Here is a 16,307-nt window from a genome sequence, read left to right as displayed (position 1 = left end):
AATATGTTGCATGACATTTTTTTTACTTTTTCACCTTTTTTTTTATATAATTCACCTGCATTTTAGTTTATAACAAGGATGCTACCTAAAGCGTTGAATGTGGTAAGATCGGGTAGTACTTCTACGGCCTGGACACAGTGTGGGTACACGCACACACACACACACACACACACATACTCTGCTATTATAACCATCATTAAAGTTACAACTATACAACCACCCCCCGCGGGTGAGGGGGAAGAATTTAATTACCCGATGCTCCCCAGCATGTCGTAATTAGAGGCGACTAACGGATTCTGTTTCTCCTTTTACCCTTGTTAAGTGTTTCTTGTATAGAATATAGTCAATGATTGTAAAGATTTTAGTCAAGCAGTATGTAAGAAATGTTAAGTCCTTTGTACTGGAAACTTGCATTCTCCCAGTAAGGTCATATATTGTACTACGTTGCAAGCCCCTGGAGCAATTTTTTTATTAGTGCTTTTGTGAACAAGAAACAATTAACAAGTGGCTCTATCCCATCCCCCCCCCTTTCCCTGTCGCGATATAACCTTGAACGGTTGAAAACGACGTTGAACACCAAATAAAGAAAGAAAGAACTATACAACCTTTTGGCCTTTCCACCTGTTGTTCTGACCAGAGGTTTAAGCCTTAACCCCCCCCCCCCCCCCCCCCAACAAAGCTTATGGCCTTCACCTTGGGTCTGTTAATTATGCTGGGTCACAGGGTCAAGCAAGTCATGAATATATATATTTCAATTTCTCCATCACAATCTGGCTGTTTTGGTATGCCATTTGTACATGATTACAATTTTTACAGTTTTCACTGTTTTTGTGTGCAAACTGATAAAAAGCAAGTTGTTGGTCAGTACACTTTTTTCTCCCGTTTTTAATACAAAAGCACTAATCAAACATTTGCTCCAGGGGCTTGCAACGTAGTACAATATATGACCTTACTGGGAGAATGCAAGTTTCCAGTACAAAGGACTTAACATTTCTTACATACTGCTTGACTAATATCTTTACAAACATTGACTATATTCTATACAAGAAACACTTAACAAGGGTAAAAGGAGAAACAGAATCCGTTAGTCGCCTCTTACGACATGCTGGGGAGCATCGGGTAAATTCTTTCTCGTCCCAACCAATATGGGACTCCCCCTAACCCGCGGGGGGCGTTTTTAATACTGCCAAATGTACATTTGACTATGATGTATTAACTCTTTCATTGTGATTGGAATCCAGTGCAAAACTTGCAATTCTTTCAGCTTCAGGCATGTGTTTAATCTCACTTTTATGGATTTATGAACATTTTAAAGGAGATTTTGAAACAGATAATTTTGGAGTATAATATGTTTCAATTAGGAAATGACATTTTAAAGCAGTTTTATGGACAATAGTTTTAGAAATTACGCAAGGCAACACAGTCAAACAAACTCAAAAATGCTCTTGCTTTTTCATCCCACCAGCAAGGATGTTGAATTTCTACATGTCTAAATGTTCTTTGGCTGAAAATAACACAAAATGTTGGTTCACTTTGTCAGGCTGATTTCTTTTATTTATTTTTGATCAAATCGAACCTCACTTTATGCATACTTGTTTCATTGCCAAGGGCAATGGCTGGTCTATGGGACGACCGAGTCTCTTGCATATTTTTACAACAGTTTATAGATAAACAGAACTTTTATTCTTATCTTATTGTGAATATTGTTTTTCTAAATATCTGAAAATCACAAGGTTATGCACTGTAAAACGGGTTATATAATCATTAGTAACATTTATTGTACTCAGGATGTTGCACCTTTTGACTTTTTGGTTATTTCGGTTTTTCTAAACAATTCTCTTGATTCATGATGGGTATCCTTTTATTCCTTTACATGCAAACGAAACATGTGAATGAAATCTTTGTTAACATCTTTGTTAATATTGTTTATGTTGTTAATTTCTAATATGCAACAAGTGTTCTTACACACTTGCAAAACTTTAAATTACAGAAGATAATTGCACGTTTTTTCTGGCACTGTTAAATTCAGCTGGACCAGCATTAAAGTTTTCCAGATGATCTGCGAGTTTTTGTTTTGCTGTCCAAATGAGTCTCCCCTCGCACGCACACGCACACACACACACACACACACACACACACACACACACAGTGTATTTAATTGATTGCATTTTTTAACTTCTTGGAGTCAACATTACATAAAGAACAATATTAATAGATGTTCAGAAAATACATTCAAATAAACGTATCAAAACGCAGCGGTATCACAGTCCTCGTCCAAAGTGCAATTGATAAGTACCTCCAGTCAAACATTGTCTTTCAGAGTGCACTCATCTTCAATTAAAAACAAAACAATTGCACAGAAATCCATCCCTTCTTCAACAGTGAAAATATGTCATTGTCATGCCACAAAAAAGCTACAATTTCAACAAAGACGTTTTGGATTCAAAAACCTTCACTCGGCAGTACTAAGCGAATAACAACCGCAAGACTGCACCGAAAATATATCAAATAGAAAAATATTGCCACTAAAGCTCTGTAGAGCAATTGTACAGTACTTGTCAACTACGATCGCTTATTATACACATACGAGTATAAACCATACATAAATTCTTGTAACTAAGGTTGTCACTGAATCTCATGTGCAGTAACTCAAAGACCTAATTGCCTCAAATGTTTAGACAAGGTCTCAGTTGGAGCAAGATGTCACTATCTATATTCCAGACATTAACATATTGTATCGTCGTCGTCGTTACCTTCTGTCCTCTATTAAGAGAAATTTGTCAATGCCCAACTCAATCGTTTTTCCCCTGATCATGCAGACTTTACCTTGATCAGACGCGGCACAAGATATCTACTCCAGGACATGGAGCCGCGCTTTACGCATACTAGTACATTTCAGGTACTTCTGAAATCTTGTAGCGCCTTAACAGTACATGTACTACCAGTGAAGTAGATCGATCTACATGAATACTGATATTGCTGAAATGCCAGGGCGCAAAACACGAATCCAGCTGGTGTCGAAATCTAGAGGCACCTTAGAAACTCCACCAATGTGAATACTGCTGGTTCTGAAATCTCAGGGAGCCTTGCAGACATGAAAGTCGAACAACGTGAAGCCCGCTAGTGCTGAAGTCTCAGGGCGCCTTGCAGCCGATGAAGTCGAGCAATGTGAATATTGTTAGTGCTGAAGTCTCAGGGCGCCTTGCAGCCGATGAAGTCGACCAATGTGAACACTGCTAGTTCTGAACTGAAGTCTCAAAGCGCCTAGCAGCCGATGAAGTCGACCAATGTGAACACTGCTAGTTCTGAAGTCTCAGGACGCCTAGCAGCCGATGAAGTCGATCAATGTGAACACTGCTAGTTCTGAACTGAAGTCTCAAAGCGCCTAGCAGCCGATGAAGTCGACCAATGTGAACACTGCTAGTTCTGAAGTCTCAGGACGCCTAGCAGCCGATGAAGTCGACCAATGTGAACACTGCTAGTTCTGAAGTCTCAAAGCGCCTAGCAGCCGATGAAGTCGACCAATAAGTCGACCAATGTGAACACTGCTAGTTCTGAAGTCTCAGGACGCCTAGCAGCCGATGAAGTCGACCAATGTGAACACTGCTAGTTCTGAAGTCTCAAAGCGCCTAGCAGCCGATGAAGTCGACCAATGTGAACACTGCTAGTTCTGAAGTCTCAGGACGCCTAGCAGCCGATGAAGTCGACCAATGTGAATACTGCTAGTTCTGAAGTCTCAGGGCGCCTAGCAGCCGATGAAGTTGACCAATGTGAATACTGCTAGTTCTGAAGTCTCAAAGCGCCTTGCAACCGATGAAGTCGACCAATGTGAACGCTGCTAGTGCTGAAGTCTCAGCTAGGCGCGTTGCAGCCGATGAAGTCAACCAACATTATGGGGTCCGTGCCACTCCAGACCTTAGGGATGAACTGTACCTGTGTGGCGGTGACGGGCTGGGGGATACGGAACTCCTCAGCTTCCTCCTTGTCTGGATCTGGTGTGAACACCTGAAATAGCATTAAAATAGTGTCAGTCACCCGTGTGGATTATTGTACTTGCCTTTTTTTTTCCCGAAGTTTTGAAACTATTCCCCAGCCTTTATTTCCTCAAACAATATAAGTGTTTTACAAAACCAGTCTTTAACTAACAGGCGTACTTTTCTCAGCACATGCATTTTTGTATGACTTTCAAAATACCCCATTTAAATTGCTTCCTGAAATTCCAAAACTCAGAAACTTGATAAGCACAGGAATGACTTCGAATGCATTCAATCCTAGAGCTTCGATTCCCCTCTTCTCCTGGCTTAATATGTCGATAAACTTTTGCATGACTTTGGAAAATATCCCATTCAACAGAACTTCCAAAATGTTCAACTTAATTTCCCCCAACATCCCTAAGTTTTCCATCCTGAAAAATAAGTTGCACCTCACACAGAGGGTATACGGTATTCACATTTTTTACGATTATCAACAGACAATCATTCTGACCTTGCAATCAGACCTCATATGAGCGGCGGCAACAACATCATCTGGCGTTATGATGCCACGATCACTTTGTCTTTGACTTTAGAGCCTCTGCCTGTGTGTAGAAATGTTTGAAACAATAACGTTGAATAAAGGACACAAAACGAAGAGTGACTGGGCAACAAGTTGCAGTTGCAGTGCCTCTGTTCTGACATTTCTCGGTCACACCCCTTGAATTTGCTTGAGAATGACAAGGATGATTTCGAACACATTCAATTCCCTCTGCTACCCCCAGAGCTACGGCTAGAGCTACGTTGACTCGAGTCTCTTTCTGGTTCATGACCGGCTTCCAGTCTGCGCGTGGATCATCCCTGTAGCTAATGACGAACGTCTCGATACTATCCATGTCATCCTTTTTGCTCTCAGGGACGTCGTTAGTAAAGGCTACTTTCACGGAGGTCACAATACTAAGCCCGGGGAAGCGCATCGTGGCATGACGATCCTTGATTCTTGGAACTTCTTCGGCCGGTATCTCTTCGAACTTAACTCCAAGCGTGTCATTTTGCCGTCGTCTGTCAGAAGGCTTCGTTCCGCGCTGCATAGCCCTAGCATAGAGACAGAAAAGGTCCGGTTCCAAAGACTTCAGAGAGAAATGTCATGGTTGTATTCATAGATAAATATAGGTCCCTGTTGTATTCTACTCTCGCGCCTTTGACTTCGATTTGTGGCATGAAACAACAGAGTGTTGTTTTGTTATGGTGCTGTTAACGTTATCACTAGATGGGATTTGCCGTTTCAATATCTGCGTTTCAATAACGAGACCACGCTGTGCGAGCTGTTAACGTCATCACTAGATGGGATTTGCCGTTTCAATATCTGCGTTTCAATAACGAGACCACGCTGTGCGAGCTGTTAACGTCATCACTAGATGGGTTTTGCCGTTTCAATATCTGCGTTTCAATAACGAGACCACGCTGTGCTGTTATAACTTGAAGTCATCACTAGATGGGTTTTGCCGTTTCAATATTTGCGTTTCAATAACGAGACCACGCGGTGCTGTTAACGTTATCACCAGATGGGTTTTGCTGTTTCAATACTCTGCGTTTCAAGTTCAGTAAGGAGACCCCGCGTATTCAATCTAAACACTGCACGGCATGTGCTACTGAGCAGTGCTACCCAGTCACAAACAGACCATTTTATCAGACACTTCACACTCAACAAAGTACACATCATGCAGGTGCATCTGCAATTAAACAAAAATCGTAAAGTACACTGAGCACAAAAAGTTAAGGATATTTTTTCAGTGGTATAGCCCAGATGTTAAACAGCAGTTTTTTTTATCAGAAATATACGTGTATTTGAAGATCAGTCTTTCTTCTGCTCAAAAATGTGTTTCTGGAATCTGAGTAATATTTTGGTATGACGTCACAGGTCCGTAACCACGCCTACCCTCAAAAATGGCGTTTTTTGACGGCATGATTCACTTTCAACCGTCGAAACAGTGTCTTAAACTGAATGATATTTTACATTTTTTACATCCAAAAGTTTATTTGGTGTCTTAATTACTTAACAGTTCATACACATTTCGTTCAAATCCGTCGCTCAGTCAGGCTGATCTATAGCGTGTAAAAGAGAGCGACCACAATCCTGAAAAAACAGCAAAAAATCCAGGGGTTTTGTCGTGTTTTTTTCTGGGTAGCTGCAGTTGATAAAACTACAAATAGCAGCCTCTCCAAATTTCACAGAACGATGACAAAGACCCTCATCTGGATTCGCGCTAGTACTTGAAGCAAACAGAACCCGAGAATGAACGTTGTAACGGGTTTCCGTTAAAAATTTGCAAACGTTCGTAACGTCCTAGAAACAAATGTGACATGTACGCAACTTTGTATACTTTGCAAAAAATGGTGTCATTACATGTGTGCCAAGTTTCAGAAACATTCTTTCATGGGCTCAAAAGACATAGCCTCATGACTTTGAAGAAATAAAAAGTAAAATCTCACTCCACTACGCAGTTCTATTTTTAGGCGATGACGCGTGCAAAACTCATATCAAGGTGGCTGAGTGGTCAGGACACACACTTTCCACTATCAAGGTTAATTGCACAAAGCTCAGCGATTGAAACCTTTTTCTTTTATATAAGATCTGCTGTTATGTGTGTTGTTTTTGAAATTTGTCTTTGGCACGGTGTTCTGGTGTGAAAGCGCGTGCGTTTATGCATCTGTCTGTCTGTGACTACGTGTGTGTTTGTATACATGTGTGCAGGATACAAACAAACAAACAAAATCCGAAGACCTCGAAATAATTATACTTTTTGAGTTTGTTTAATTAGAAAAAAACACAGTAAACACCAAGTTCCAAAGACTTTCGGGCCACGCCCTTCTTCAGTGAAATGAATGTAAGCAAACAATTATACTTATTATTATACAAACAATTATAATTCTGCAACTGCTATACTTTTTGAGTTTGTGTGACTGTTCCCGTAGCTTGATGTTCACGGTTTACAAATTAAGGGACAACCAAAAAGGCGTTCTCTCCGTGTAATAACGGACAGATAACGGTTCTCTGTATAGTAGGCCGTTATGACCTCGAGACAATGCTCTTACAGACTTAAAAACTTGGCGATGTCCATCCCCACAGCTCTATTTCGTAGCATTCCAACTGTCTGATTCGTCACAGCAAATGCCAGATTGTGTCTCGCCGCTATCAAGACGACGATGAGAAAAACCCAGTGTTGCCTCCACCTGACGTCATTTTTAAAAATTTATTATATGACGTCATGTCTGCATTCTTCTGTCTTTGATTCTTTGTCTTCTTTACTTCTTTCTTATACAGCACAGCTGTGTTCAAAACACGTGAACAGGTTTTTTTTCTGCAACTGCTACTGAGCAAGTTGTTCGCATCATCCGTGAAGGCTATACGCATCCTATCGGAGAACGAGAAACAAAATTATAGAAAAAGTCCTTTAAAAAAAGTTGCGCAAAAGACACCAGGGACAGTATTTTTCACCTCTTTTCAAACAATCATAACTTTTGGGCCCGTGAAAGAATGTTTCTGAAACTTGGCACACATGTAATGGCACCATTCTTTGCAAAGTATACAAAGTTGAGTGCATGTCACATTTGTTTCTTAGACGTTACAAACGTTTACACATTTTTAACGGAAAACCGTTACAACGTCCATTCTCGGGTTCTGTTTGCTCTAAGTACTGGAACATATATAATACTGATCAGGGCCGGACTACCGGGGGGGTTATGGGGGTTGCGCAACCCCCCCCCCCCCCCCCTAGCCTGAACATGTACCTTACTTATTTAAAACATTTTTTATTATTGCTTATTTTATGCCGTTTCATGCAAGGAGCGACCATTTTCTTATCTCAGAATATGACCTACCCATCAGCTTCAGGGGGCTTTGCCCCCTGACCCCCACAAGGGGCTCTGCCCCTTGACCCCGCCCAAGGGCGGACGAGGGGGGGGGGTTCTAGGGTTTCCGGACCCATCTTATAAATATAAAAATATTGAATGAGGTATGCATTTCTTTATTTTACATTGAGTTTCAATTTTGGGGGTTATAATCAGTGACAAAATCTGCTGCCTGAAACTGGTAATGATCATCCTCAGAATGCACCAGATTGCACCATTTTGCATCCTTTTTTTCAAAAATTTCCGGGGGGGCATGCCCCCGGACCCCCCTAGCAAGCTAGGCGCTTCGCGCCGTCGGCTCGGCGCTTCGCGCCTTCACACCCATATCTTCACAATATACTTTTGACCCCCCCTCCCCCCATAAAATGAACTAGTCCGCCCCTGCCGCCAGGGGGGATATCCCCCTGGACCACCTCTAGCAACCCCCCCCCCCCCTCCTCTTAGCCTAGTCCGGCCCTGCTGATGAGGGTCTTTGTCATCGTTCTGTGAAATTTGGAGAGGCTGCTATTTGTAGTTTTAGATTTATTGCATATTAACTACAGTTACCCAGCAAAAACACCATAAAAAACCTGGATTTTTTGCCGTTTTTCAGGATTGTGGTTGCTCTCCTTTACACGCTGGATCAGCCTGACTGCGGTGCGGATTTGAACGAAATTTGTATGACTTGGTTTTAGTGTGTTTTTATTAATTTCTTGTATGCACGTTATAAACAGTAACAACATTAACCTTTGCCGGATGCCGCTTTTGACTACATACGCCCGACGATGCGGGTTTGTCTGAACCCATACATTTGAAAGAGGGTTTTTACCGTTTATTTCTCTAACGACGGGGTGGGTTCAGGGAAACCCACAGCGCTACTTCGGTGGGTGCATCGAGTTTCTCCCTTCACCGACTTCTTGCAGGGGAGGGAGAGGGGGAGGGAGAGGGGGAGGGGGAGGGAGAGTGGGAGGGAGAGGGGGAGGGAGAGGGGGAGGGAGAGACTGAGAGACTAAGAAAGAGAGAGAGAGACTAAGAAAGAGAGAGAGAGAGAGAGACTAAGAAAGAGAGAAAGAGAGAGAGAGAGAGACTAAGAAAGAGAGAAAGAGAGAGAGAGACTAAGAAAGAGAGAGAGACTAAGAAAGAGAGAGAGAGAGACTAAGAGAGAGAGAGAGAGAGAGAGACTAAGAAAGAGAGAAAGAGAGACAAAGAGAGAGAGAGAGAGACTAAGAAAGAGAGAGAGAGACTAAGAAAGAGAGAGAGAGAGAGAGAAACTAAAGAAAGAGAGAGAGACTAAGAAAGAGAGAGAGAGAGAGAGACTAAGAAAGAGAGAGAGAGAGAGACTAAGAAAGAGAGAGAGAGAGAGAGAGACTAAGAAAAAGAGAGAGAGAGAGAGACTAAGAAAGAGAGAGAGAGACTAAGAAAGAGAGAGAGAGAGACTAAGAAAGAGAGAGAGAGACTAAGAAAGAGAGAGAGAGAGACTAAGAAAGAGAGAGAGAGAGACTAAGAAAGAGAGAGATAGAGACTAAGAAAGAGAGAGAGAGAGAGAGACTAAGAAAGAGAGAGAGAGAGACTAAGAAAGAGAGAGAGACTAAGAAAGAGAGAGAGACTAAGAAAGAGAGAGAGAGACTAAGAAAGAGAGAGAGAGAGAGACTAAGAAAGAGAGAGAGAGAGACTAAGAAAGAGATAGAGAGAGAGACTAAGAAAGAGAGAGAGAGAGACTAAGAAAGAGAGAGAGAGAGAGAGACTAAGAAAGAGAGAGAGAGAGAGAGAGACTAAGAAAGAGAGAGAGAGAGAGACTAACAAAGAGAGAGAGAGACTAACAAAGAGAGAGAGAGACTAACAAAGAGAGAGAGAGAGACTAACAAAGAGAAAGAGAGAGACTAAGAAAGAGAGAGAGAGAGACTAAGAAAGAGAGACAGAGAGAGAGACTAAGAGAGAGACAGAGAGAGAGACTAAGAAAGAGAGAGAGAGAGACTAAGAAAGAGAGAGAGAGAGAGACTAAGAAAGAGAGAGAGAGACTAAGAAAGAGAGAGAGAGACTAAGAAAGAGAGAGAGAGAGACTAAGAAAGAGAGACAGAGACTAAGAAAGAGAGACAGAGAGAGAGACTAAGAGAGAGAGACAGAGAGAGAGACTAAGAGAGAGAGAGAGAGAGAGACAGACAGAGAGAGAGAGAGACACAGAGAGAGAGAGAGACAGAGACAGAGAGAGAGAGACAGAGAGAGAGAGACAGACAGTCAGATAGACAGTCAGATAGACGGATAGACAGATAGACGGATAGACAGATAGACAGACAGACAGAGCAACTGACAACAGACATTCAGACAGAGAGATATGGACAGACAGACAGAGAGACAGACAGTCTCTTGGAGACAAACAGGCAGACAGACACTGTTCCGCCGCTTTGGTAATTATGGGTGTAGCAGAACCCGCGCCGTCGGCAGAGGGATAGTTACAATCACTACTACTCTTTAAAAGTATGGGTTTGCGTGAACCCGCGCAATCGGTAGTGTTTATGTTAATTAACATAATCAATTAATTTTAATGTTTTGTCATGTACACACTAAAAATTTGCAGACAGAGAGCAAATTAGGTGTGTGAGAGATACTTAAAATTTCAAAACGATACCTTTAATGGTTCCAGAGTTACAATGATTTTAGTGTGTCTCTGGTTAACAAGCAGACTGCATATGGACACGTTCTAAAACTGATAATCAATACACATTCTGATAACAAGACATGGCGAACAAGTGATAACTCAGTTCCACCCTTTTCTTTCAAAATATTTCATAATATTTTATACAAATAATAAAAAAAAAAGAGAGAGAGAGAGAGAGAGAGAGAGAGAGAGAGAGAGAGAGAGAGAGAGAGAGAGAGAGAGAGAGGGAGAGAGAGAGAGAGAGAATGCTTTGCTACATAACAAAAAGTGTTCAGCATCTTCCGGGCGTACTCCACACGTGCATTCTAAATTATCAGAGAGGTGTCGCTTAACAAGGTCTTGTTGCAAATCGCTCATATCTAATCTCAACCTGCTGTGAAATATTATACCTGTGCCTTACGGTTGCCTAAATAATAATACTGTGGAACAACAACATCTCCATTGGTCAAAAATCTTTTAAATTCACCAACTGACTGCGTTTGTCGTATATTTTCTGGAAGATTATTCCACAAAGCTGTCGTTGAAGGAAAAAATGAAGATTTACATAACTCACTTCTGCATAATGGAACCTTACGTCCAAGAGGGCGTCGTCTGTGGTCAGGATTTACATCGGAAACCAAGAACGGCAGTTTGGAATATAAATATGCTGGGGTTAAACGATTTACAATTTTGTAGTACAACAAGAATTTATGACGACGTCGCCTTTCTTTCAGGGGCACAAAATCCGATTCATTATACAATTTTTGGTGGCTTGTACCACGAACTGCGCCTACAATAATTCGAATTGCATCGAGATGCAAGGTCTCCAACTCGTCTGCTAAACACTTAGTACAATTATCCCAAATAACGTCCGCGTAATCAAACAATGGTAATATAAAGGACTTGTATATAACTTCAAGCGATTTCCTGTTTAAACGATACTTGAATAAACCAAAACACGCAATTGACTTTCTACATTTAGCAATGAGACTTTTTATGTGGGAATCCCATCTACAATTGTAGGATGACGCCAAGGTGCTTGTGATTTTCAACATCAATCAAAAGTGCATCTTGTTAGGTAGGACACCAAATGAACTTTTTGGTGCAAAAAAAATGTAAAATATCATTCAGTTTAAGTTACCGTTTTTATGGTTGAAAGTGAATCATGCCGTCAAAAAACGCCATTTTTGAGGGTAGGTGTGGTCACAGACCTCTGACGTCATACCCAAATATTGCTCAGATTCCAGAAACACATTTTTGAGCAGAAGAAAGACTGATCTTCAAATACACGTATATTTCTGACCAAAAAACTGCTGTTTAACATCTGGGCTATACCACTGAAAAAATATCCTTAACTTTTTGTGCTCAGTGTATATAACTAAGGACAGAAAGCTCGTCACAAAATCAGAATCAGTTTTGAAATACAGAGAAAACTGAAATTACCATGAAAACACTAACATTATGCCACTCAACTGAAAGAGAAAACCATGGACCCTCATTGCAGCTTAAAGTGATGTCATGGAATTACAAAACCGTTTCAAGTGAACTTTATTTTTTTTTGTTTGTATTAAAAGCATGCGCTGTTACTTACTATTAAGAAATTCAAATTTGCATTTAATATATCAAAGAACGTACCAACGTAAGCCAGATGCAAAATAAGGGGTGCATCTGTTTTCTATAATTTATTATACAAACACTGTTCTCAGATCAATATGGTTCTGCTTAGCGAATATGATTTCATCTCAAACACTACATTTTACTGTAATACTTTCAAAGCTAGTTTTATACCTTTTTGTTGTGTTCCGGCTTTCCCTTTGCCTGGATGTGGTTTCTTCAACTTGCCTTTTCCTGGCTGTGGCTTTTTCCACTTGCCGTTTCCTGGCTGTGACTTCTTGCCTTTTCCTGGCTGTAGCTTCTTCCACTTGCCTTTTCCTGGCTGTGGCTTCTTGCCTTTTCCTGGCTGTGACTTCTTGCCTTTTCCTAGCTGTGGCCTCTTGCCCTTTCCAGGTTGTTGAGCATTATCTATACCCTTAACCAGCAGCTGGATTTTGGGTTTTTGTTTGCTTTTTCCTGTCTGTGGCTTCTTCCACTTACCTTTTCCTTGCTGTAGCTTTTTCCATTTGCCTTTTCCAGGCTGTGGCTTCTTCCACTTGCCTTTCTCTGGCTGTGGCTTCTTGTCTTTTTCTGGCTGTGGCTTCTTCCACTTGCCTTTTCCTGGCTGTGACTTCTTGCCTTTTCCTGGCTGTGGCTTCTGCCACTTGCCTTTTCCTGGCTGTGGCTTCTTCCACTTGCCTTTTCCTGGCTGTGGCTTCTTGCCTTTTCCTGGCTGTGGCTTCTTCCACTTGCCTTTTCCTGGCTGTGGCTTCTGCCACTTGCCTTTTCCTGGCTGTGGCTTCTTCCACTTGCCTATTCCTGGCTGTGGCTTCTTGCCTTTTCCAGGCTGTGGCTTCTTCCACTTGCCTTTCTCTGGCTGTGGCTTCTTGCTTTTTTCTGGCTGTGGCTTCTCGCCTTTTCCTAGCTGTGGCCTCTTGCCTTTTCCAGGTTGTTGAGCATTATCTATACCCTTAACCAGCAGCTGGATTTTGGTCTTCTTTTGTTTGCTTTTTCCTGTCTGTGGCTTCTTCCCCTTACCTTTACCTTGCTGTGGCTTTTTCCATTTGCCTTTTCCAGACTGTGTCTTCTTGCCTTTTCCTTGCTGTGGCTTCTTGCTTTTTCCTGGCTGTGACTTCTTCAAATTGCCTTTTTCTGGCTGTGGCTTCTTGCCTTTTCCTGGCTGTGGCTTTTTGCCTGGAGGACCCATCTTGCCCTTGCCTTTAGGACCCTTCATGCCCTTGCCGTTAGGACCCTTCATGCCCTTGCCGTTAGGACCCTTCATGCCCTTGCCTTTGGGACCCTTCATGCCCTTGCCGTTAGGACCCTTCATGCCCTTGCCGTTAGGACCCTTCATGCCTTTGCCTTTGGGACCCTTCATGCCCTTGCCTTTGGGACCCTTCATGCCCTTGCCGTTAGGACCCTTCATGCCCTTGCCGTTAGGACCCTTCATGCCTTTGCCTTTGGGACCCTTCATGCCCTTGCCTTTGGGACCCTTCATGCCCTTGCCTTTAGGACCCTTCATGCCCTTGCCGTTAGGACCCTTCATGCCCTTGCCTTTGGGACCCTTCATGCCCTTGCCTTTGGGACCCTTCATGCCCTTGCCTTTGGGACCCTTCATGCCCTTGCCTTTAGGACCCATCTTGCCCTTGCCTTTAGGACCCTTCATGCCCTTGCCTTTGGGACCCTTCATTCCCTTGCCGTTAGGACCCTTCTTGCCCTTGCCGTGAGGACCCTTCATGCCCTTGCCGTTAGGACCCTTCATGCCCTTGCCTTTGGGACCCTTCATGCCTTTGCCTTTGGGACCCTTCATGCCTTTGCCTTTGGGACCCTTCATGCCCTTGCCTTTGGGACCCTTCATGCCCTTGCCTTTGGGACCCTTCATGCCCTTGCCGTTAGGACCCTTCATGCCCTTGCCTTTGGGACCCTTCATGCCCTTGCCTTTGGGACCCTTCATGCCCTTGCCTTTAGGACCTTTCATTCCCTTGCCTTTGGGGCCCTTCATGCCCTTGCCTTTGGGACCCTTCATTCCCTTGCCTTTGGGACCCTTCATTCCTTTGCCTTTGGGACCCTTCATGCCCTTGCCTTTGGGACCCTTCATGCCTTTGCCTTTGGGACCCTTCATGCCTTTGCCTTTGGGACCCTTCATTCCCTTGCCTTTGGGACCCTTCATGCCTTTGCCTTTGGGACCCTTCATGCCTTTGCCTTTGGGACCCTTCATTCCCTTGCCGTCAGGACCCTTCATTCCCTTGCCTTTAGGACCCTTCATACCTTTGCCCGGAGGACCCATCTTGCCTTTACCCAAAGGACCCTTCTCGCTTTTACCCCGCGGTCCCTTGCCTTCTGTTTCCTTTATCTCTGCCTTGATACTGCTTATGAAAGGTTCGTTGTCAGTGATCAGCGTTTCGCTGCCCCAAGATGATTCCTTGCCTTCCGCCGGACCATTGTCAAAGGACTCTATCTTGCCTGAAAACGACGCAGAGGCTTTGTCCGTGGGGAGTACGACACCTCCACCCCATGGTTGCGCTATGCCTCCACCTGAAGACATAGTTGCACTTCCAGCAGCCTTTGTTTCTGTCAGAGGGTGTTTCCTCTTGCCAAGTTGTTCATGGCCTTTGCCCTCGCCTGGCTGCTTCTTGATTTCGACTGCCTGCTTATTGCTCACGGACAGATAGTTCCAATCGTTTGCCTCGTCTTTTTTCTGTTTGTCGTTTAGCTTGTCGAAGTCATCGACCGTTCCGTGAGCAGCCGCGCCCTTTAGAGCCTCGTTAATGACGGCTTTGTCAGCGATTTTCATGCTTTCTGCGCCCGAGTTACCTTTTTCTTGGCCGTTTCCGTCGGACGGTTGTGCCTTTGTGTTGTCTGGTTCCTTGTTTTGGCCGCTTTTGATGTCTATTTCGGTCTTGTTCTCGCCGTCCTGCTCCGTAACATCAGTTTTTATGCTTACTCCAGACTGTTTGTTTTCTGTAACTGATTTGGCCTTTGAACTGCTCTCAGTATCGGATTTGACATTCGAACTGCGTTCAGCGTCTGTTTTAGCTTTGTTGTTGTCTTCCTTGTCTGGAGCTTCAGTAGTTTTTGCGTTGTTATCCTGGTCGCCAAGCGATGTTGAGATAAGTATTTTCTCGCTATCATTGTCCGACACGGAAATGTCGTCACCTTCAGCTCCTCCCGACACGGAGATTTTGATGCCCTCCGAGTCCAAGAAGGCTTTCGTCTGGGGAACTCCTTTCTTGTCCACATTGATCGGTCCTTTCTTGGCCCCGCTAGCTGCATTCTGTTTTTGGCTCTGTACAGGCTGACTTTTGTGTTCGCCTTCTGTTATCGTTATTTTCTCATAACTGCTTTTTTTATCGGGTGTTGTGGGCTTCTGTCCTGTCTGCTTTTTACGTGTCTTCTTTTTCCTCTTTTTCTTCTTTTTTGTCTGCGCGCGTTTAAGAGGTTTCGGTTTCAACGAACCGGTTTCGTCCAAGGTTTCGTCCATTTTGTCTTTCATGACTGACATGACGGAAGAAATTTTTTGTTGCTCGTCTTTTATCCTCGCCCATGCTGCATCAGATGTTTTCTTGCTGTATTGCTCTGCTCCCTTTTCTTTGCCTTTCTTTTGTTTTTTCTCGGTGTCTTCGTCTTCATAGTCCTTTTCTTCGCTGTCGTCCTCATCCTCGTCTTCGTCCTTTTCTACTTCGATAGCGACCTTCGATTTTCCATCTTCTTTTTCTTCTTGACTTGGTGTTGACTGACTGGCAGCCTTTGTGCCCGATTTTCCATCTTCTTTTGCTTCTTGGCTTTGTGTTGACTGACTGGCAGCCTTTGAAACCGTGTTCGTCGGCCCTTCGTCTGCTTCTTTTTCACCTGTGGAACGAAACCGCACAGACATTCAGACAAAACAGGAAGAGGAAAAGAAGAAGCGAGAGGAGGAAGGATTAGGACGTTCTGCATTGATGTCGATGTTATTTTCATAAAAACAGTAGATTTACTTTTTGTTCGGCCTGTAGCCATTGTCGCGAAGAAAAGGGTGGGGGAGAGGGGGGGGGGGGGGTCCAGGGTGTGTGTGCATAAGCAATGTGATGATGATGATGATGATGATGATGATGATAAAGATGATGATGATGATGATGATGATGATGATGATGATGATGATGATGATGATGATGATGATGATGATGATGATGATTGATACATATTATACACAGTGGTAAAAAAAAATGTCATGGTTCTAA

At 43.2% G+C, this 16,307-nt stretch overlaps 1 protein-coding gene across 3 annotated transcripts in view; it reads right to left on the bottom strand.

The window, feature by feature from the left end:
* Positions 1–2,153: 2,153 nt before the first annotated feature.
* LOC138978151 (uncharacterized) overlaps positions 2,154–16,307 on the bottom strand; it is a 31,535-nt gene continuing 17,381 nt past the window's right edge. For all 3 annotated transcript variants that reach the window (XM_070350810.1, XM_070350818.1, XM_070350826.1), the window contains 3 exons: positions 12,286–15,939; positions 4,486–4,576; positions 2,154–4,005 (listed from right to left, as the gene is read on the bottom strand). In XM_070350810.1, coding sequence (XP_070206911.1) covers positions 4,533–4,576; positions 12,286–15,939 — 3,698 coding nt within the window. In that variant the 3' untranslated portion in view covers positions 2,154–4,005; positions 4,486–4,532. The remainder of the gene's footprint in view (positions 4,006–4,485; positions 4,577–12,285; positions 15,940–16,307) is intronic.

The sequence above is a fragment of the Littorina saxatilis genome, linkage group LG1 (assembly GCF_037325665.1).
Source record: "Littorina saxatilis isolate snail1 linkage group LG1, US_GU_Lsax_2.0, whole genome shotgun sequence".
NCBI lineage: Eukaryota > Metazoa > Mollusca > Gastropoda > Littorinimorpha > Littorinidae > Littorina > Littorina saxatilis.
The sequence above is the reverse complement of the archived record's forward strand: the minus strand, read 5'-3'. Positions and strand labels throughout refer to the sequence as shown.